This window comes from Pleuronectes platessa, chromosome 23 (genome assembly GCF_947347685.1).
Source record: "Pleuronectes platessa chromosome 23, fPlePla1.1, whole genome shotgun sequence".
NCBI classification, from domain to species: Eukaryota; Metazoa; Chordata; class Actinopteri; order Pleuronectiformes; family Pleuronectidae; genus Pleuronectes; species Pleuronectes platessa.
The window spans coordinates 2440012-2462788 of NC_070648.1; the positions used below are offsets into that span (position 1 = coordinate 2440012).

Consider the following 22777-nt stretch of genomic DNA (forward strand, 5'->3'; position numbering starts at 1 on the left):
AACAGTCGTAAATAAGTTTCTTGGATCTTCAAAGCGTGTCCCTCTCCGAAAATAACAAAATCCATTCCTGTTGTTATCAGGTTTATTTGCATTCATTTTACAAAAGATGGGAACAACCTTGAGTTCATGTGAGGAGCTGTGACAGGAGCCAACAGCCTGGAGAGTAAATAACAAGCTGTGTGTAAATAATGGCCTTTTGGAAATGAGCATGAAAACGAATAATAAATCTGGATGTGGACAAAATTAAGGAAATTAATTCCTTTAGAACCTTTATAATTACTTTACTCTTCATCATGTAAAACAACAAGTACAGGAGCCACAGTTCCAGAAACACCAGAAGTACATAGGTTCTCTTCTTGAGCTCCGGAATCTGTGATGATAACATCTTCTCTGCAGAGGCTGCTGTCAGTTATAGATCAGGAACAAACCACAGAGCACAGGAGCAAAGGCGGGGAGATGCGAAGAAGCCAGTGTGTCTTTTCTCAATGTCGACGTCTCAAGTTGACAGTAGAGGTACAAATTATTGGAACTCTTTTTGGGAAACAATAAGACTTTAATGTTCTGCAAAAAAGGATGATTAGGTCCCCGAAAATTATGGCCATAAACAAGATCTACTCACGGTTTGAGATGAAAGAGTTTGAAGAAACAAATGTCTAACAAGAGGCTCAGATCTTAAAGAGTTGTGTCCGTTTCAAATGAGGTAACCGATAACATACTTACATCTGTTCTCTATTTTGGGATGCTTATTAAGCAATATGATAATTTAACTCTTAAGAAAGAGGCACAAGCAGCAGTGGTCTGTGAGGCCAATAGATTCATTGCAATGAAAAGATTTCATACTTCCTCCTCAAAAGGTTATTTAAATTTTCCTTGGACAAAACTGAACACGGATGTTCTAATTATTGATTCAATTGAGTCAAATGATGTTTATCGGGCATTGCAACTTAGATTTAAAGAGAAAAGTAGTTAGCTGTCACACTCACCTTCATATTAATGCATTCTTTGTAACAGAGAGAACAGGTGTGTGGGAAGACTGTTGGTGTGGCCGCAGCATAGTCATACATCATGGCCTCTGTTGGCTGCTTCTGTGGACCTGGTACCTTCACTAAAATTGGGTAAGCACTGCTCCATGTGTTTGGGCTTGGCTGAAGTGAAGCTGGAGGATTAACCATGGGTTGGGAATAGGAAGGTTTCACAGTCGGGTAAACTGTTGGCTTCCCAAGTTGCGATACTGGTTGTTTCTGCGGCTGCTGTGTTCGTGCATTCTCTGTCTGCGCCGGCTGCGTCTGCGGTGGCTGCTTCTGCGCTGGCTGCATCTGAGCCAGCTGCTCCTGTTGCTTCTGCAAATGCTGCATCTGAACCAGCTGCTCCTGAGCCAGCTGCTCCTGCTGCTTCTGCACATGCTGCATCTGAGCCAGCTGCTTCTGTGTTGGCTGCATTTGAGCCAGCTGCTCCTGAGCCAGCTGCTCCTGCTGCTTCTGCACATGCTGCATTTGAGCCAGCTGCTCCTGTTGCTTCTGCACATGCTGCATCTGAACCAGCTGCTCCTGCTGCTTCTGCACATGCTGCATTTGCGGCTGCTGTTTTTGCGTCTTCTGCATTTGCTGTGTCTCCTCCGGCAGCTTTATCCTCTGCTCAGAAAACCTTGAATCTTGTCCTCGAGTTGCCTTCTCATCTTTAGCAGCACTGGTATAAACCTTGTCAATGACCACATGACCACGTCGGCCTTGATACGCATTGTCCAACACTTTTGAGGATTGTTGGCTTTTCAACGTTAACTGGGGTTTTGTCTCTGGTGCTTTCAAAGGAAAGAGTTTCAAGGCTTCAGAGGTGAGGACTTTTCTGTCGGGTTCTTTCTTTGGAATTGAGAAAGAGCGGAAGATTGGTTTGGCAGTCTGGTCTGGTTGGGTCTGAAACTGTTGCACTGGATCACTACTTTCAGGAGCTACAGACCTCAGCGCTGAAGTGTACGATGAGCGGTCGGTGGTAACAGAGCCAGTCTGGAAGCGGCTAAGAAACATTGGAATGCTTCTTATCTCTGTTTCTGTTTTCAATTGTTCTTGACTGTCGCTGCTGCTGCGTTGCTCGTTCAAAAACAAACTAATGTCACTCCCACCACTGTCAGCACTTCTGCCACTGGTCCTTCCAATGGCATCCAACACCCCTCCAAAATATTTGCTAGTATGTCCATAGTCAATCACTTTGTTGGGCTGGAGAACAGCTGGTGACCCTCCAGAACTAATCAACATGTCCCTTTCACTCACAACTCTGCTGGGTTGAGGTTGAGGAAAGGGTTCTGACTCTACCGCGGTCATAGCTCTATTCGCCTTCTGAGTGCGGATTTGACGCAAAAGGAATGGTAGGTTATCAGGTGTGATCTGCTCCTCAGGATAAGAGATGAGAAATTCCAAATCCTCCCTTTCAAGACCAAAATTCAAGAGAATGTTTGCAGCAGATTCCGAGGTGTGCTTGTGGGGAGCTGTCTCAGCATGAGCTGCTGGTTTGACCGGTGCAGGATAGTTATAATCACCTGACCCTGGAATGGAATGTCCATCACATTCTCTGTCACTGGATGTTTTAAACCGACCAACGTCACCACTGCTGGTGTAGCTAGATGAAGCAGGTAATGAATACGATTTAGTGGAATCATCAGCAGTTGACCTTTTGTATTTTGGCAACCAGTCCAAGGAGCTACTGCCACTTTCACCTTCAGCATGTCTGCGTCCAGCAGAGGCAGAGGTTGAGGACATCGGATAAGAAGTCGTCCCTGTGCCTGAAGAGAGAATCTCATCACTCTGAGTGTGGCTGAAGCGAGTGCTCTGGTCAATGGGCTGGGCAGGTCTGTCAAGACACCTCACCTCCTCTCTGGCTCTGCTAACATGCAAGTCCCCATCTCGCTCTGTAGCCTTGTTTACTCTGGCCCGAGCCTGTTCAGGCCTGTAGATCACCGGCAGATCCAGCAGTGATGGGATATTTCCCCCATGGTTGGCAGGAGTTGCAGAAGAAGCTGGAGGAGGATTGAAACTGGACCCTGGTCCATAACCAGGAATGTCCCTTCGGAGGTCTCTCTCTGGTTGCACACTCGAGACTCTATGTTGCCCCTGGTTGGAACGTTGAGTACCAGAGGCATAGGGGTTATAACGGGGATGAGACATGGTGTTGTCAGCCTTCAAGAGATCAAGGAGATTGAGGACCACAACAGTTTAGGATGAGGGGGTTGCGGGTGAGTGGGGAGCCTGTACGATGGAGCAAAATTCACAACTCAACACTCAACCAAGAGAATGTCTTATCCGCGTCAGCTGGGATTTCAGTTGTAAGGATGCAGCCTGCTGTTCAATGAGGCCCCGGCTCCCTGCGAGACCTCCAGGGGTCTCGATGAGGGGCCGGCAGCAGGAGGAGGAGCTAAATGCTCCGATAGAAACAAAGAGCTAAGAAGTAAAAATAAAAAACAAGGAGTTCATTGAATGGATTCGGCGCCTCGGCTCAGTCACACGCATCATCCGGAGAGTCCTGTCTGGTTCATTCTGGTGCTTCCTGTTGTTTAGTTCCCTCTCTCACTCGTCTTGGGCGTCACTAGAGAGACCGAAAAAATGGGGACAAAAGAAACACAGCACAGATAGAGAGAGAAAACAGTGTCACTGCTGCTCAGGGTAAACATCAGAAAGACTGAAACAAACAAACAACTCAACTATGATGGAAACAGTCGAAACAACAGAGCCAATAGACGCAGAACGTGGAAAAATGCAGCAAACCCGGGGCTAAAATTCCATTCTCTCTCTCTCTCAAGATATCCTTGAAGTTATGACTATCCTCTACAGACAAGCAGAATTTGGCATAACATTCGGTTCGGCCTTGGCAGGTCAGCGCAGCCGTGAAGGAGGCGGCTTGGAACACAGCCAGCGTTTCATCACAGGTTCCTAGATCCTGGGGAATGACCGTGCAGTGGAAACACAGCTTTAATTACACAAGTCTCAAGGCAGATCTACAAAAGACGTGGAAGGGTAACAAGGAAGAAGAAAGGCCATCTTCGAGGCGTTAGGTCCGTGGTTTATAACCAGCTGTGGAATGAGTGTGACCGGTCATTCTGATGATTCCAGCTCTTCTTGTGGTAAACACAAACAAGACAAAACAATACAAACAACACAAAACAACACAAACAAGGCTGGCGAATCTCGGGGAGATGGGCTGATGGCGTCTCCAGTGAAAACTGTCAAGAAGAACTTGCTCGTGTCTCGTCCATTCTGGTGACCGGGACTTTTCCGTCAGGGCTTCCTTCGTCTGGTGAACTCCACAAACACATTTGATTCTAACATCTATAATACACGTTTTGTTATGCTCTATTTGAAATTGTTTTCTGCTCTTTAACGTGAAAATTAAACACTCAAATTGTTTATTATTGTTTTGCCTTCAATTGTTCACTTTGAACTTGTAAAGCAGTTTGTAACAGTGTGATTAAAATTGTAAACAAAGTTTGCTGTTATCATTATGTGGGTCGTGCATCTGAACGTAGCCATTGTTCATGAGGACGCACACAACCTGCGCGCACAACGTGACATTCGTGAAATATGACGCAGGCCTACGTTTGTTCTGATAAACCGGAAGCGTTGAATCAGGATTAACGGTGTGATGATCAAGTATCGATCAGCTAAGCTAGCTGCTGCTAACCGCTGCTAGCTGATGCTAACCGGAGCTAGCAAGAGATGGAGAAGAATTACACGCAGAGAATGTTTCACAAACATCAGCTGCGTGTTTTTAAATCGTTGTTTTTTTTCCGTCACGTACCTTGAGATACGTCCAAACTCGTCCTCGCGTCGGTAAGTTCCAGGAAACCGGCCGTCACGGCTTCCGGTGCGGGGTGACCGGCCTTCAGAGTAAAAGCACGCACTTTCAGAGTAAAAGCGCAGTTACTAAAAGAAAACGCTACCGGTTCGATTCTGATCCCAAAACGTCACATTTGGACAAATCTTCCTTATGTGAGAAACAACAGCAACAACTTTACAGCAGAAGAGCCATTTTATTCTGTTTGTGACACCTGCAATATGTGTGATATTGTTTTTTTTATCAAATTATTTCAATATCATGTGCAATACTTGATATTGTGTAATAACTCAGTCATGTGCAATATTTCTGCTGAGGAATATTTGACCAACGCTAGAACCGATCAGCAGTACATTGTAGTGTTTACTCTCACAGACTTTCACAATCCATCTCACGACAAACAAAATGCTTCACAAGAGTGGCTCTTCATCACAATCAATCAAAATTACAAGAATGTGTTCAACAGAACTCCTTTTATTTATATTTACAGAAAATACTGTTTGTAAAATGTTATTTAAAATATTTATTCCACCATACATTTCTTTTACAAACTGGAATTTAACACTGAAAAGAAATAGCCCCGACTGATAAATGTAAAGTAGCAGCACTAAAAGGCAAAAACTGAAAAAACAACAAACAACCATAAGTACACGTGTGAGATAATTATTAGACATATACTAAAAAAAAAAACTAGTGTACATACAGGTTAGTGTAAAAATGTCCACCAGCATATGAAGAAACTCGACAATTATCTTTTAAAATCTACACTTTATTTATAGAACTGTCAGTGTGACCATCAGGGTGAGAACACAACTCAACCAGACCCGTCGTCAGTGGCTCCAGAGGTTTCCACAGGTTTTAAAGGCAAAATCCAAATCAAGGATCGGAAGCTGAAGTCTGGATCAATCGGAAACGCCATCTTGAGAATTTGGCGTTGAACTTCTTGATAGTTTCTGTTGGAGCTTGTGGTAGTGTGTCTGAGAAGAAGAACACAAACAGTGTCAGGCCTAATGGACATTTTTAGATCAAACAGTTTGACCTGAATATGCTCAGAGTTCAGCATTGAACTTTGTGTTACATTTTGTGATTGTGTACCTGCAGGTTGTTGTAGTGCGCCTTGCTGCTGCAGTGAACGTCCTTGGCGCTGCTCTCGCTCAGGTAGAAAACACGGCAGATGTTACAGAAGTATCCGGATTTAGGGACCACGAACTCCTGACCTGGAGGGACACACAAACACACAAACATAAAAATCATATCAAACTATTTTCAATCGGGTGAAATTAATATTAAATAAAAAAACTGTGTGATTCTCACCGAGGGGATGGTTGGCTCTGAATGGCGGCAGCTTGAAGTCGGCAGGAACAGAAGGAGACTTAGAACGAGATCTCTTTGCCTCAGGTCCGACAATCTCCTTCCTCCTTTTACTCACAGCTGAAGAAGAGGAAGAACTGATAAATTGATCTCGCCTTGATTTAGAAATTAATCAGGCCTAAGAAAAGCCTCTGTCACTTTTGGGGGGAAAGTCAATCAGTGTATTATAAATTAGTTTTGGTTTGAATTGAAATCAGCCGGTAGCCATCGTAAATCCTTTCATTTCAACACCAACCTGTAGCAGGTCTGGATGTCGGCTCCACTTGGTCCAGCTTCTCTTTCACGTCACCACTCGCTTCATCTAAAGTGTCCGACGTCTAAAAAGAGGAGCAACACATGGTTAGAATGTGTTTGTGAAGCACAGACTGTGAACCCATCCTCGCTTGACCCCCGTTGTACAAACAAATACCAGACAAAAGGTAAAGTTGATGATCTATACTGTTGTTTATGGAATGTAGATGTGCACGCAGCAAGTACGTTGGCAAATTTGTGTTCTGCGATGAATTTACTATGATTCCGAATCGGTATTTTACCTGGGGGGCTGAGTCCACTGATTGGCCGTCTTCGATGGATGGGCGGGCCTCAACTTTTTCCTCCACTTCTTCTACAGTTTTCTCCAGAGTGACGAGCCCCTGAAGTTCTCCGGCTGGAATCTCACCATTCGACTCAGGACGCATCTGCACAATTTCCTCTCCAGCCTCGTCTGCCTCCACCTCGTCCAGAGTCAGGAGTTCCATGGTGTCGACTTCTACTTCCTCCTCTCCTTCCCTTACTTGCTCCTTCTTCTCCTCCTCCATGGTGAGTTGCTTCTCTTTAGCAGCAGCCATCCTCTCCCTCAGTTCTTCCTCCTCAGCTATGTCGTCAGGGTAATCTTCCTCCTCATCACTCACTTCATCCAGGTCCACCAGAGAACTCGTCACTTGGTTCTTCTCCACTTCTGGTGTTGTGGGATCTTTGACCTTTGTTGTAGATGTTGCTTCATGATCTAAATCCTTGGTGACATCTTTGTCGGATGCTTCCACAACGGTCCTACACGTTGGTGCATCTTCTTGAACAGCTGCTTCCTCCACTTTTGGACAAGTTTCATCTTTTGACTCCTCAGTGGTCATCAACTCCTCCTGAGCTTGATCATCTTCCACAGAATCTACAATCTGATACAAAGGCTCCTCTTCATCATCATCATCAGCTTCTTTTTCAGATGCATCTTTGTCGCCCTTCAGTGTTACAGGGTTTTTTCTAGTTGATTTAACAGCTTTCTTTGGTCTTCCCCTCTTCCTTTTCCCTCCTGTAGGGGGCCGGTCATCCTGAAGAACCTCGTCCTCCACAGAATCTAATATTTCATAGGTGGCTTCCTCGTCTATTTCCTCTCTAACAGTGATGTCTTTCTTCTTTGTTGGTGAGTTCTCTTTTGAAGATGCTTCCTTCTCCATCTCTAGAGTTTTTTCCTGTGTCTCTCTGACAGGAGTGCGTCGACTTCTTGTCGGTGTGTCCTCTTTTTTTGTTTGGTCTTTCTGAGTCGTCCTTCCCCTTCTTCCTCTGGTGGATCTTGTCATAACGACCGGTTCCTCAGTCACAGTCTCGTCCTCCACAGAATCTAAGATTTCATAAGAAGCCTCCTCATCTTCATCTGGTTTTTCAGATGCTTCAGTGAGATTCAGAGTCACTTTCTCCTCTTTCTTTCCTCTTCCACTCCTTCTTCTATCAGTCCTTTCTGTGGCGGCCGCTTCTTGAACCACTTCCTCAGTGGAGTGGACCATCTCAGACACCTTCTCCTCTTCAGGGTCTTGGTCTCTTTGAGGAAGTCTTGCAGTGGAGTCTCGTGGTGCTTCTGATCTTTTCACCACCCTGTCCTGTTTCTCTGGTGATTTGACCTTCTCTTCACTCTTGGATGCTCTGGTCCTCAGGCCACTCCTCTTTGAGGATCTATCATCTCTTCTAGAAGATGCGTCAGGTTTGTTGTTGTCAGACTCAGACTCTGTAGTTGTTGGCTGATCTGTAACAGAATCCACTACCTTGGAGGCATCCTCCTCCTCCTCTTCTTCTCTACGTGAAATGTCTGTAGACATCTGATCACTCTGTGCTTCAGTGTTTTGGTCCATTATCGTCTGATCGTCAATTGAATCCAATATCTCAAAGGTTTCTAGTTCAGTAACATCACTGTCTTTGTTGTCACAGACTTTAGGAGGCTGGTCTTCATCTTCTGGGATTTGATCATCAGGTGTTTTTACATCTTTGCAGGATTCTGCTGATGTTAATTCGTCTTCCTCTTCTTTCCTACCTGGATCTAACACTTGGACACTAACTTCATTATTTGCCTCCTGCTTTACTGTGGAAGCATCATCTTCAACCAGGTAACTCTCCTCTTTCCCTCCTTTGTTTTTGGTAACACTGTCCACTTCCTTTTCAGTGGACATCTCGGGGCAAGCTTTTCCATCATCGTTGACACTGTCCAGGACCAAGCATGTCTCAGGTTCAGGTGTCTTGGTGTCAGAGCTGCCTGGTTGATTCCCTTCATCCTTCTGATTATCAGTTTGGCCATCAAATGACTCAAGCATGTGGTAATTTTCACCTTCAACATCCTCCTCCTTTGTACGTTTGTCATGATCTTCTCTCTTTTCCGCTTTGCTTGTTTCCAGGTCTTTGAGTTTGGTTTCCTTTAAATCAGCCACTACTCTGTCTTTTACTGCTTGTCTCTGTGACACTGGGAGACGCTCTACAGACACCGCTGCTGATATCATCTTTACCCTTTCACGTGCAGCTAGGGACGATCGGATTCCACAACCTGAGGATGAAGAATGAGAGCCTTTGAGTGGAGACTTCGTCTTGCTCCTCTGTGTTTTGTGACCAGAGGAGGGAGAGGCTTCAAGAGTTGGTAGAGACGGAGAGGCAGAGGATGAGGCTGGGGATTTGGTCGGCTTAGATGAGTCCTTAGTTGTTTTTGGCAACACAGAGGTTGAGCTAGAAGAAGAGCTTCTCCTTACGTAGTCTTTGGGTGACTTGGACGAAAAAGAAGCAGAGCTCTTAGAGTCTTTCGAGGATCTTGTTGAGGATCTTGTTGAGGATCTTGTTGAGGATCTGTTTGAGGTCTTTTTCGCAGCATGTGAAGTACCGGAGCTTGGTTTCAGTTTTGTCCCTGTGGAGGACAGCTTGGAGGACTGCTTGGAGGACGAGGAGCTATGGGGGTCAGGGCTCACTTCTTCAACATCATCAGAAATTTCATCAAGAGTGACAAAGTCACTCATGTCAAAACTTGGCTCATCAAAAATGTAGGCGTCTGAAGCAAGTACATCATCTGAAAAATCTTCTTGACCCTGGATCATAAACAAAGAAGGAATTCAATCTCATTAATCAAATATTATTGATACTTTTCACTGTGAGTATTTAACTTACGTAATCAATACGGACAAAGATATGATGATATCTGCATTATTAGTCAAATAGACCCAAGTCTTCTCATGATTGTGACCTTATGATCTAAATGTTCCCAATTTCTCCATAAATACAGATGATTAACAAAGAGAATAAAAAGATTCATCACCTCTTTGGCCCCAATCTGACGAAGTTCTGTGGTGGGTTCTTCAGAGTCGACCAGATGTGTGTGTGTGGCGCCGGAAGCAGGTTCATGTGTAGTCGTTGCTGATCCCTCCTCCGCCATCTTAACCACTTTTTCTTCATTTGACTGAGGACATGCGGTGGAATCCAGGACGATCTCAGTTCCCAGTTTCTCACCGTGTTCACCAGTGATGGATTCATCACACGCTGCTGGTTTAGCAGAAGCACGGACACTGGTTTGCACAACAGGTTGTTGCCCGTTAGCAGAAGGTTGAGTAGGAGGAGGCTGTGTCGCGGGCGGAGCTTTAGCACTGACGGTGTACAGCTCCTGGTTCAAAGTGGCCTCACTGCCGTCTTCAAGACGCTGCTTGAGGCTCTTCACACTAAAATTAAAAAACAGAAAAAAACGTCTTTCTCTGACAAACTTGTCACTTTACAGCTTCCTGGTTCATCAGCATCTGACCAGACAAGCTTTGGAGCGAGACCAATATCACACAGATTATTGTCAATGTCAACGTAACCTGACGAGAATCGATTGAAAAGCAAAACACTCACGATTCAACACCTTGAACTTGACCCCTGTGACGAAGAAGAAGAAGAAGAAGAGAAAGGGAGTTGGTCACGTTTGTAAGTTAAATTATACATTTCTCATTCCTGAGTTAAGGACACATACTTATTTCGGAACTGCGATGCAAAAATGGACGTCAGTAAGTTGGTGTTTTCCAGCACCTTAGTTACACCAGCGTCGTCGGCCATTTCCACACAAATCTGAGGTGAGACAAAAGATTTCAGTCGATTAAAGCATCAGTTTAAGATGTTATTGAATTTAAACAAGCAGGTTAGGATCAATTTGTTCTGACAGTCTGAAGCCAAGGCAACGACACTAAAATAGCTTTTTAACATCTACATAAAAACAAAAACTCTCTCATCTGTTGCTCTTCACTCCAAACTTCAATGTGAAAACTGAAGCTGCGTGTTGTTGTGTTGTTGTCGTACCCTGTTGGCGAGCGGCAGGAAGCTGACACATTTAGCAATGGACGCCACAGTTTTCATGACCACCTTGACGATGTGGACACTGGTCTTAGAGATCTCCACACAGAGCAGCCGCTCCTCCAGAGACTGGGGATCTGGAACACGCTGAAAAACAGTCAACGTGGTGTTAAGGACCAAGGAGTCAGGGAATATAATAATTTAAGATTCAAATAAATGATTAGGAACTTACAGAGTTGCTCCATTTCATCATGGATTTGTACATGAGCTCCTGCAAGAAGACACAGATGCTGTTAAAACACGTTTCAGTCGAACAACATCTTTTCTCCAAATGGTTCAGACTGTTTGAATGTTCATTGAGAAACGGTTCCCAGGTTGAGTGAGGAACAAGAGACGATCAAACTCTGATGTCCTGTTTAACTCTCTCCTCAGTGTCCACACCTCTCTTGACTCAGGATACATGTACTCCAGGACGAAGTGGATCTTAAGAACGGAGCCTCGGACAGAAACCGGCTCCCTGATGTGATCTCTGACAAAATCACAGCACGATGTCCAGTCGCTGAAATGCACGAAGGCCTGGAGCGGAGAAGAAAGACATGATGTTATAACACAGTTCAACTGGAACGATTGTCCGTCTGCAGCCATTGGTCCTCACCCTCCTCTGCAGAGTCAGCACGATCACGTTGTAGTACAGAGAGAAGAGAGTTTGTTTGGGGAAATAAGGCCAGACCAGCCTGGCCACGTCCTCCTGACTGTAGCCTTCTTCTGGTAAACCGGTCAACATGAGTGTGGGGAACATGGAACCTTGACTGTTGACCTTCTGCAGGACACACAAAAAAACAGGCATATTTATGAGTCTGAGTGTGAGCAGCTTCGATTCATTCAATAGGACGGTTGGGCTTTGATGGAGGTAAAGGCTCTACTGCTGGTTTTAAACTGCACAAAAGGAAATTGGTTGTAGTGAAAGAGAGATTGTGGTTACCTCGATGTCGACCTCTCCTTTGACAGTCAGATGTTCTTGGAGGAAAAAAAAGAGCAGAATCACTTAACTGAATAAAAACCTGTTAAACTCAGCAGCTTTCGTTTCCAGCTGTTTCTCTTACCTGGGATGATGAACCAAGGAGACACGGTGGGGAACACAAAGGGACTCGTAGCCATAGTGAGCCAAAACGGTCCAACGCTGCCCTGTGGGACGCCAAATTTTACCGCTGGGATTGTCGCTCCGGGAACAACGTCCTTGCTCTCCGGCAGAGCGTTCGCAGGAAGCCTTGGTGCTGCAAGACGAAAAGCAGCAGAAAAGAATGCTCAGTAACTTCCTCCGCCAAAGAGATGAGAGGAGAAACGGTTCTACTCCGAAATCGCCTCTCGTCTCCAAGACTGAGCCCAAACCCTCCCTTTTAACTTCTCAACAGAAAAACTCACACAGAGTTTCAGAATGGTCGTCTGTTGGTTTCAGTCTGTAGACTTTGTAGCCAGGGGCCTCATTCAGGAGGCTGTGCCAAACTCCGATTCGATCAGCATCACGATTTGAGTCAAACTCAACAAAAACCTGAAACACACACACACACACACAGGAAAGATTAGATGAACAGGAAGTCTTTATTAAACTCACTGAAACGTCTGTGTGTGTGTGTGTGTGTGTGTGTTCATACCTTGTTGAGCAGAGGCAGGAAGTTTGTGACACAACCGATTTTTCTCAAAACCTCCTTGAGGTCTCGGGCTTCGCTCGGTGAAATGTCCTCCATGTAGATGATCCTCTCTCCCCGATCCTCCTCGGACTGCGTCAGGAACAGGCTCACCACGTACGTGTAAAACGTCAGCTGAAACCAGAACATCAGATTCAATACACTGGGCATGAATAAGAACCTGTGGAGCAGAGCGAGCAGTGAGGTTTGTGTTTGCTTACCGGCGACTTCAACACGTTGTCGTTCACCACGTGCGGCAGCAGACGAGAGCCTTTGAACATGATGCTGTTCCACACCCTGAGTTTCATTATTTCGTGCGCATCCTTCACTGTCGGCATCACAACAAAGGCCTGAGAGGGGAACCAGAGACAACGTGTTTAATACAACATGTAGAAACCGTGTTAAAATATACAACAGTAGGAGTTATACTAGAATTACTCGGGAATTCAAGTTGCAGTTATGGCCAATGATGGACAAATTCTCATCAGGTCATCAATGAGTCTGAGTCTACGTTTGTGCCGTATGTAATGAAATTCCTAATTCTTGATGTTACAAAAAGAGTTACGAATCTAAACACACGATATGACAACAACTGATGAATCCTGAAAGACAACAAAATATGGGATAAAAAAAACCAAAGTGATAAATGGGTCTCTACCATGCAGGCCTCAGGAAAAACAAAGATATTTTCTCGTTTATAGATAAATCCGTATGGAAGTAAGACGTTGGCGATGTCCTCCTCGGTGTAGCTGCCATCTTCGTACTTCGGCAGTTGGGATATCACCAGATGCTTTTTGTGACATTTCAAAAACTGGGGAAATTTGAGGGGAAAAAAAAGGATTTAAGTTCATAATTTATGAATTTCACATCAAGTTTGACAAAATATTTACTGAGGTCTTGTTTAGAGAAGGAAAACAACAACAACAGTGACGTATAAAAGAAAGAAATTGACATTTCTTTATTATAAGGGTTTGATAACATCTTCTTAAGAATCATTAACAAATTTTATTTTAAACATCAGTTGATATATGTTGAAATAGTGAAGCCGAAGTGATTTGTAAATTCCTACCTGCTTGTGTTGGCAGATTTTCTTACTAACGCACTCTGGGGAAAAGCACAAAGTAAATATCAAACACTGAAAAAAAGAATCAGGAACACAAACAGAGTCTCTCTTTGATTTCTTACTGATTTTGTTCTGATTCAGCTGCTTTATGATCGTGTCCCCGATGGTCAGCAGCTCTTGGCTCGCGGCTGAATCACTGCCGACGGCTTTAGAGGGAGACGCAGGAGCTTCAAAGAGGAGATTGAACCCATAAGTACAGGAGCAGCATTTGGAAAAGTCACTGACGTTCATATCTGACAGAACCAGTCCGACACACCAACGTCTCCCGCTGTAAGAGGATGACTCTACAGTTTCTCAGACACAGGAGCCGCCATCTTACAACTTTGGTTTCTGCAGAGTAGCGTTCTTGGAGTAGATGGAAGCATTCGACCAATCAGGAGTATCTCAGAGTTATATCATCAATTAACCAAACTTATCAGAGACGTGAACACAGTGATAACACTGGGGGACCAACTATGGACATTTACCTTCTGGTTTTTGTTTTGTTTTGGCTTCAGAGGAATTCTGTGACGCTTTGGAAGACGTCGGGAGCAAAACCGTTCTGGGGGAAGTGGTGGTTTTAGTGGTTTTAGTGGTTTGAGATGTGGAGACACCTGACAAAACAGGTTTCCTGTGAACAAAAGAGAAGAAGATGGTTGTGAAGCAGGAGAAGAACAGAGAAATGTAAAACTCAGACCTACCTCTAAAAATAAGCCTAAAACCTAAAAACCCTGTAGGTGCACGAATGACAAATATATATATATACAGTATTTTTTACAGTCTAGACAAAAGAGATACTTGTCCCTGAATAAAGTAATAAACTGATTAATACAAGATAAAACCAGTGTTTAAGTGTGTGAATGAAGAATCTTACTTCACCGGATTCTTCTTTGGCTGAAGAATCTGCAAACAAAGATTATTCTGATTAATGACAAATATCAACAGATCATATTTCTGAATAACAGGGAGGGACCGACAGATCCAGAGTCATACCTTCTGTGTGGCAACATAGACTGGGATTCCTCTCAAGTCGATGCTCTTTAAGCTCTTCAGTTTCTTGGCATCCTCTTCTTTCTCGAAACACACCAGTGCCTAAATGACACAAACACACAAGAGTCCAGATCAGCACAACCATCAGGACTCACCAGATTCTCACAATAACAGGTCACCACTGCATGTTTTAATCAGTAGAAAAATACCCAATCAGAAACATGAACACCTGAATGTACATCAGTGTATACAGTGAACAGTTTCTATTCTTACCTCCAGTTTCTTCCGAAACAACACGACGGATTTGGTTTTTCCGAACAGCTCCGCCGCAGTGACCACGTCACTGTGGGAGAGGCCGCTCACTACGCCCTCTAACCTCACCATGGTTGGAGGTGCAGGTTTGAACACCTGAGTAAAGAGAGAGAACCAAATACAGACTGTGTGTCAGGTTCCAAACTGATTTGCATGTCAGTATAAAAACAGATGGTTAGCGAAAGTCCCAGATAAACTAATACAAACAAACACACCAACCTTAGGCTTCGGGGAAGCGCTCACGTCGCTCTTCTGCAGCGAGGTCGTCACCATCGTCTTCTTCTTCGCTGCCAGGGAGGCAGCTGAGCCTGGGCTCTTTCTCACAGCAGAGGGATTAAGGTTCAGGCGTTTCCCTCCTTTGGCCTTGAGCAAGGCAGGAGGTAGAGATGTCATCAGAGACTCGACATCTAGGAGGGACAAAGGCGACAAACAGTGTCAGACATTAAAACACTATTAATACTGAGATACTACTTAAAGACGAGTGAATCCTGGGTGCATCTCTAGAAAAAGAGCTGGGTTCTCAAACCTGATTTGCCAGTTTGTTTCTTGGACAGTCTGCCGGCACCGCTCAGCCGCCGCTGAGGGGAACCCTCTGATGACGATGGTCTTCTCGAGTACCATAAGTCGTCTCTTCTCTTCGGAGACAACCATCTCTCCTCGCCCCTCCTTGGTGATGAGAGTCTTTCACGGCTTCTTATTGGCGATGACCATCTCTCTTCACTCAATTCGGGCGAGGGCCATCTGTCGCCTCTCCTCCCTGGTGATGAGAGTCTCTCGCGGCTTCTTATTGGAGACAACCATCTCTCTTCACTCCTCCTTGGTATCGATGATCGTCTTTCGAGGCTCCTTGTTGGAGATGACCATCCGCCGTCTCTTCTCCTCTGTGTCTCCTGGCTCCTTGAACATGACCAATCATGGTCGTACCGTGGAGAGCGGGAACGAGATCGGGAACTGAAATACGGGGAAAAGAAAATTGGTAAACGATAAATTTAACACTTGCAATGGGACATTTCGAGAGATCAGAATTAGTGTCTCACTGACCGAGAGTATCTGGGGCTGTGTGACGATAGAGATCGGCTGCGTTTCTCTCTTCTTCCCTCCGAGTGGGAACGGGAGCGGCCTCCATGGCTGGTTTTCGTATGACGCTGATGGGAAGTCTGGGCAGAAGCTGAGGACGAGGGTTTGGCATCTCTCCTTGCAGCACTGAAAAGAGCGGGGGACAAGTTAAACATGAGGTTAATGAGAGGGAAAGAATATCTCCAACAATCTGCAGGTTGCAAGTTCCTAACTGGTTTGATTACTTCTTGTCTGAAGAACACTTAGAACGTTACCTGGGCTCGAGCAAAACTTCTCCATTCCAGTGTGGGTATCTGGAGGAGTAACACAATTCAAACGCAACCATTAAATGAAAGAGATCACATTTTATAATAGAAACCAAATATTTCAGTGCTAAGTTATTAAGCATTTTCGGGAAAAGTCACATCCCTACAGTACATCGGTACATCCATGGTGGACATCTGTAAAGTTACAAAATCTAAAGAAAACTCAAGACTGACTTTGTCCGGAGGACTCTGCAGCTCTCCAGGTGAAGGCTGGTGTTCTGGTGGGAGATCCAATCCTGGTAATCAGAACATAAACCACAACAATTAAACAGAACTCATGACAAATATACATCAGCTTCAATAACTCAACTGTCGTGACACACAATTCTGAGGGTTCATCGTTACAGCAGATTTAAAGAGGTTCCATTGATCTTCAGAGAGCCTGTCCCTTCTCTAAAGTGTCCACTTCTACTTCAGCTCCTTTTTACATCCAAAAGAGACGATGTTTGCAGATCCATGTCCATCGAGAGTCCGGCGAGAGGGGAAGTCCAAAAATCCCAAAACATTTGTATCTGGTTTCTTTCAGTCCTGATCCAACAGCAGGTTTTTACCAAACTAGGTCTGATATTGACCAACAACAAAATATGATGAAAAATAAACCAAAAATTTAAGCTGGGCCAAACAATGGCCAGTAGTAGAAGAACAGTGATTTATACTGTTAGATGTTACACAAATGAATGTGACAAATAACAAATACAGATGTACTGAAGGGCGCACATTTTACCAAAATGCTCCGGAGAAGTTGTATACGAGCAAAAATATCTCCGTCAGTTGCTCTGGACATTTTTTGGATGTTTAATTTCGCCGCCGAGTAAAATCTTCCAAAAAATGTCCAAGTGAGCCGGAGGACGGAAAAGAGGAGCTATGGACCTAATGTGTCTGAAAACATCTCCACGGTGGCAACAAGGTTCAGAGAGTAACTTCACTAACACAGTGTTCAAATACAGACTTTGAAACAGGAGTAACAAAACATAAAGAAATGAGAAACAGTGGTTTTCCCATTGACCTGTCTTCAATTCCTTAGTCCCATCTTGGTATCATATTAGAAGACGACCCCGTTCTCATTTTTCTATATTAAATTACGCAACACTCTCTACTTGGCAATGGCCATTACATCGTTTGATTAAATTACTTTCATCTTATTAAACCAGATACTGATGTTCTGAGTTGTTTAACGTGAATATGATAATGTAAATCAAGCATCATACAGAGAACAATAGTTTGCAAAAGGGTGAACAGTTTATAAGTGGACAGGTTTTCATTGTATAATTACAGCTCCACACAAATTAAAAATATATTTCACATAATTCAATCCTTGGGCTCTTTTTAATTGGTATGATACATTCTACGAGAACAATAGAACATTTTACAGACGAGACAATGAACTTAATGAACCATAATCTCCGAGAGGGAGAGAAATCAGAGTCTAGCCTTCCACTCACCTTCATGTTAGTGAATTCTTTCAAACACAGAGAACAGGTATGTGGAAAGACCCTCGGTGTGGCTGCTGCATAGTCATGCATCATGGCCGGTGTTGGCAGAGGATTGGTGTCTGGCAACTTTGCTGAATGCTCGGTGGGCGACTGAAGGAAGTTCTTCTGACCTCTGGCTTGTTGAAGTGAAGCGGAGGGAGTACCGGTGGGGTGAGGGCTGAACCCTGGAGGTGGAACAGTTCGATCAGGATATGCGGGGAGGGCGAGGAGAGAAGCAGGTTGCGTAGCAGAAACAACCGGAGGCCACAACGCTTTCCCCATGTGCGTTACCGGCTGTTTCGGCACCTGCTTCTTTAGCATCTGCATAGGTTCCTGCTGCGTATGCTGTTTGAACATCTGCTTCGCAACCATGGAACCTTTTCCTTGAGTTGCGCTCTGATTCTTGGTGCCAGTGGCCTCACTGGTACCAATGACCACAAGATCAGGTCGGTTGGGATGCACACTCCGGAACAGACTGGAGGATGGTTGGGTGTTTGCTGCAGACTTGTGATCTGCCGGTGTTTTCTTCAGAGGACGGGCCTTGGAGGAGTCCTCGTGTCTGAAGCCTCCTTCTTTTTCTTTTCTTGACAGATAAGAAGAGCTAAGGATTGATTGATAACTCTTGTTTGGTTGAGTCTTTGCTTGATCAGTGCTCAGTATTGAAATGTATGAAGAGTTGGAAACAGCGCCACCTTGGCCAAATGAAGAACCAAGGGAGCTGCTCTTAACCTCTGATGGATCTTTTTGCAGTGGTTCTTGAGTGTGGCTGCTAATATTGTTAGTGTTCCCCAACAACATGTTGCCACTCCCACCACTGGGCCGTCCAATCTCATCCAAAGCACCTCCAGCATAATTGCCAGTATGTCCATAGTCAATCACTGTAGTGGGCTGGAGAACAGCTGATGACCCCCCAGAACCAAGAAAACCCTCCATTCCACTCACACCTCTGATGGGTTGAGGTTGAGGATAGGGTTTTGGCTGGATTGCAGCTCTCTCAGCTCTCTCGTCCTTCTGAGTACGGATTTGGCGCAAGATGAATGGAAGGTTGTCAGGGGTCATCTGCTCTTCAGGGTACGAGATGAGATAGTCCAAATCCTTTTTTTCAAGTCCAAACTGCAAAAGGATGTCAGTAGCTGCTTCAGTATTGTACTTGGGGCGACTTGTCTCGGTGGGAGCTCCAGGTTTCTCCGACACACGATAGTCAAAATCACCTAATCCTGGAGCGGCCGGTGCATCACGCTGTCCCCCGCTGCTTGTGTAGTTAGTTGAAGCTGCTTGTGAAGAAAATGTAGAAGAATCATCTGCAGTTGATCTTGTGTAGAGCGGCAACCAGTCCGAGGAGCCACCGCCACTTTCAACATCGAGGTGTCTGCGTCCGGCAGGTGCAGATGTTGTGGACATCATATAGGAGGTTGTCCCCGTGCCCGAGGACAGAATCTCCTGAGTGTTGGTAAAGCGATTGCTCTGGCCCATGGGCCGATGATCCGGTTTACCAACAAATGTCACCTCATCTCTGGCTCTGCTAATATGCAGGTCCACAGACCTCTCAATGTCCGTGTCGAATTTGGCCCGACCCTGTTCGGGCCTGTAGCTCACTGACTGAGTCAGCAGTGATGGGATCATTCCACCAGGAGGAGCAGAAGAAGCTGCAGAAGAGCTGGACCCAGGTCCAAAATGAGGAGATCCAGTCCGAGGGTTCCTCTCTGCCTGCACACTGGGGAGTCCATATGACCCCTGGGTGGAGCTTTGGTTGCCAGGGACATAGGGGTTATAAAAGGGATGAGACATGGTGTTTGCAATCTTTAGAAGGTTGAGGAGACTGATGGCTGCAGCAGTTGGCGAGGGAGGGGTTGGGGGTGTGTAGGATGTAGGGATGTTGTGGCTGGTTGTCAAGTTTGCAGCTTGACTACCAATTGTGAGAGCATTGTTTATCTGCGTCAGTGCAAGCTGGGCTCTCAGGTGAGCTAGCTGCAAGGTTGCAGCTTGCTGTCCAATCAGGATCGAGCTCCCTGCGAACCCTCCGAGTCGGGGGCTTGTTATGGGCACTGGAGCAGGAGATATGGCACCATGCTCCAATAGCAATGCAAAGCTGAAAAGTTCAAACAAAGAAAGGGGTTATTGAATTGGACTGGACCTCAGCTCCTTGTTTGGGTAGAGTCCAGTCTCTGGGCGGTGTTGTCCTGTTCACTCTGGTGATTCCTGTTGAACAAACACTCAGGGGAGCAGAGCAACAGCAGCGAAGCACAGATAAACACAAGGTCACAGCTCGATGTGGAGGGAACATTCAGCCCTTTACACAAACACCCAGTCACACAGAGAAACCCTCTTGAATGTTATCGTTCTGGAGCAGAGACACGTGTTGTGCTCTGTCCTTGAGGACAAATCCTGTCCACGGTCAAAGTCTGGATAAACAAAGAATCACATCATCCTCACACAGCACATCAGCACCTGCAGACCCACACTGGAGAGGACCACGTGTCACTCTGTCCTTGGGCTGATTGTTGCTAACGCTAACTAAAAATAACCATAAGAACCAAAGCAGCCTTGAGTGGATTCAAGTCACATTCAGCCGGTAGCTGTCGATTCAGAGGAGGACAAATCCTTAGGAGGACACATCTGAGGTCCGAGCACCAGAAGGTGGATCCTTCTCACGTCTTCATTTCCCAGGGTTCATTTCACTTCAGCAACAGTTTTTAAAAGAAACAAAAACATCCAGCTCTTACACTTTTAAATTAAAATATCATCTAATGGTAAATATGATGAAAATGTTTGGACTTAAACCAAATTGTTTGAGACACAACATGTGGGAGTTTACTCTGTTACAAAAACAAAGAGCGTGTTTGTCCAGAATCCTTTCAGCGAACCAACATTTACATAAATCAGTGTTTGGAGAAAATATTAATAAAATAAATACAGAGCTCATAGACACCGGACGCTCCCGTTCCTGGTGACGTGACGTACATTAATCCGCACACTTTAATGAACACAGTTGTTTATTGTGACATAAGGCAACACAGGGTTATTGTTATTATTGTTTACCAGGTTGAGGAGAAACGTGTTTAGTCGTCACGAGCTGGCGCTCAACCGTGACTCGTGAGGCTACACGAGCTAATGTAGCTTCTGATGCTAACAGCGGCTGACGCAGTGTTAAAGGGAATCGAACCCGCGGCTCGAGCGCAGCAGTTTGACCGTTAACCCGCGTTCACGATGTTTTTAGCGTCATACCTTCCGTGGTTTGCGTCGAGTTTCTCAGTTTCACTGCGTTTGAAACTCTTCCTCAGGCCGATGACAACAAGGAAACACACGGCCGGAAACCAAGGAACACTTCCGGGGTAGGGGATCTGGTTTAGTTCAGAGTAAAAGCACGAGGCTTCAGAGTAAAAGCATTAACGTTTAAGACAAACAGAAGTGAAAAAGTAAAAAAAACTTTATTGTTTCTCCTACAAGACATAACACACCTACCTGTTGGTAGAGGAGGCGATCATAATAATAACTATAATAATAATAATAAGACGAAGAATGTATATAACAAATATTTAAAAAGTATAATAATATGACTAATAATGGTATTAACAATATTAACAACAATAATGGTAATGATAAACATTCTTCTTAAACTTGTTTGTAAGAGCTTTAACAAATTATCGATATTTTATAAACACAGATTTTTAAACAAATTAATCTTTTTTCTCTGCTTGCGCTCCTTTACCCTAAAGCAGTTTGCAAGACTGTAAAGAGATAAAGTTTATTTTCACATGATGAGTTTATAAATAAGATTTACCAAACAACACAAGACAACAAATATATAAAATAATATTGTTGATATTTTTTAAACGAAGCATCATCTACCTCGTGGCTTCATCACTTTCGATGTGATTTACAGCTGAATTAAGATCAGATCAGATTTAGTTAAGCTCTAAAAAGAAGGTGATAAACCTTCCTCCTGAAAATAAAGACATGAATCAGCGAAGGGCTTTGTTGAGCTTAGGAGCCGCTAGCATGTGAAATTTGCTAAATTCGCCTTGTTGCTAAGTACGGCGGCAGAGGAGCCAACGATCAGGGCCGACCAATCACATCCCACCACGTGCACTCAGTGCTCAGGGCTGTAAGCTCTGATAAGACTCAGGCATTGACTTTACAAACCACTGAATCAACAGTTTATCAAGATGTCGATGAATTTTTTTCATCTGTCTCTGAGGAGCCGAGCAGCAAATTACTAATATATCCCCTGTTATCCCCTCCCCCGAAGCTCAGGGCTTAACACCTGACCACAACACCACAGCTGACTGGCAGGTGTGTGTCTGTGTGTGTCTCTGTGTGTGTGTGTGTGTCTGTGTGTGTCTGTGTGTGTGTGTGGAAGGGGACATTGAGCCAAAGGACCTTCGGTTTTATTTCCAGCTGTCATCGCTCCCCTCAAAGAGCTCTGGTGGTGGTTACCTCACAAACACGTGTTTGTGGTTCTATCTTAGTGAGGACTCTCAGTGGTGTAATGCATTCCAGAGCCCCTTACCCTAACCTTAACCATCACAGCTAAATACTCATCCCCAAAGCTAATTCTGACCCTAAAAACAAGTCTTAACCCTCAAACAGAGCCATTACCAGTGGGTCAGACAGTGAGTTTGTGATAACAACGACCTGAAATGACAGAAAACAGCTTTGACAAACGTCTACTTTAATACACACGCACTCTAACTCATTAATCTACATCGTCCCAACGATCTCATCAGCTCTGGACGGTGGGAACCCGACCCCGGATCAGTGAGGACGCAGGACGACCGCTGCCAAGACTGAAGAGCAACGTGAAATCTCAAATTAGTATCAGTCTTCAACACCAGGATCTTTTCCAGAAGAAACAAAGCTCAGATTTCCTGTTCTTGGCAAAACACTAAATCTAATATATCTCGGCGGTGACGAACCTAAAATCATTAAGACCGATCCACAAAATTCAAGACTATTTAAGAACCTTTAAGCCTTTTTAATTTCTGCGTATAAATATATTTAAATATAAATGTTGGCTGCCCTCAGCCAGCATGCCCTCCCGGCCTGTGATGACTGACAGCTCCCAGGTCACGTGACGAGGGCGCGTGGTTACCTCAGCAGCCC

At 44.7% G+C, this 22777-nt stretch overlaps 2 protein-coding genes across 6 annotated transcripts in view; both read right to left on the reverse strand.

The window, feature by feature from the left end:
* The window catches only part of LOC128430024 (uncharacterized), a 33799-nt gene extending 28950 nt beyond the window's left edge, over window positions 1–4849 (reverse strand). For 2 of the 5 annotated variants that reach the window (XM_053415944.1, XM_053415940.1), the window contains exon 1: window positions 984–4819. In XM_053415944.1, the coding sequence (XP_053271919.1) occupies window positions 984–3155 (2172 nt within the window). In that variant the 5' untranslated portion in view covers window positions 3156–4819. Of the gene's footprint in view, window positions 1–983 lie in introns of all 5 variants that reach the window. The other 3 variants (XM_053415941.1, XM_053415942.1, XM_053415943.1) reach the window with 3 other exon arrangements.
* A 425-nt stretch (window positions 4850–5274) lies between these two features.
* Window positions 5275–21536, reverse strand: LOC128430570 (uncharacterized). Its single transcript, XM_053416672.1, has 32 exons — window positions 21524–21536; window positions 20900–21044; window positions 17645–19763; window positions 16377–16438; window positions 16152–16190; window positions 15862–16023; window positions 15347–15771; window positions 15040–15227; window positions 14782–14916; window positions 14512–14610; window positions 14393–14421; window positions 14007–14149; window positions 13602–13706; window positions 13486–13520; window positions 13075–13227; window positions 12638–12766; window positions 12384–12551; window positions 12154–12280; window positions 11835–12005; window positions 11714–11748; window positions 11387–11551; window positions 11173–11307; window positions 10964–11002; window positions 10738–10878; window positions 10415–10509; window positions 10297–10320; window positions 9728–10124; window positions 6723–9500; window positions 6425–6506; window positions 6133–6249; window positions 5914–6035; window positions 5275–5795 (listed from the first exon to the last, which is right to left on the reverse strand). The coding sequence occupies exons 1-32, from the start codon at window positions 21534–21536 to the stop codon at window positions 5721–5723; spliced, it is 8652 nt and encodes a 2883-aa protein (XP_053272647.1). The 3' UTR covers window positions 5275–5720.
* Window positions 21537–22777: the final 1241 nt, after the last annotated feature.

What these genes read in the sequence shown, in the direction of transcription:
- LOC128430570 (XM_053416672.1), bottom strand. An exon ending in AAGAATTCACTAACATGAAG is followed by an intron (nt 16,439 to 17,644) that starts GTGAGTGGAAGG and finishes TCTGATTACCAG; the next exon opens with GATTGGATCTCCCACCAGAA. An exon ending in GTCAGATTGGGGCCAAAGAG is followed by an intron (nt 9,501 to 9,727) that starts GTGATGAATCTT and finishes TTTATGATCCAG; the next exon opens with GGTCAAGAAGATTTTTCAGA.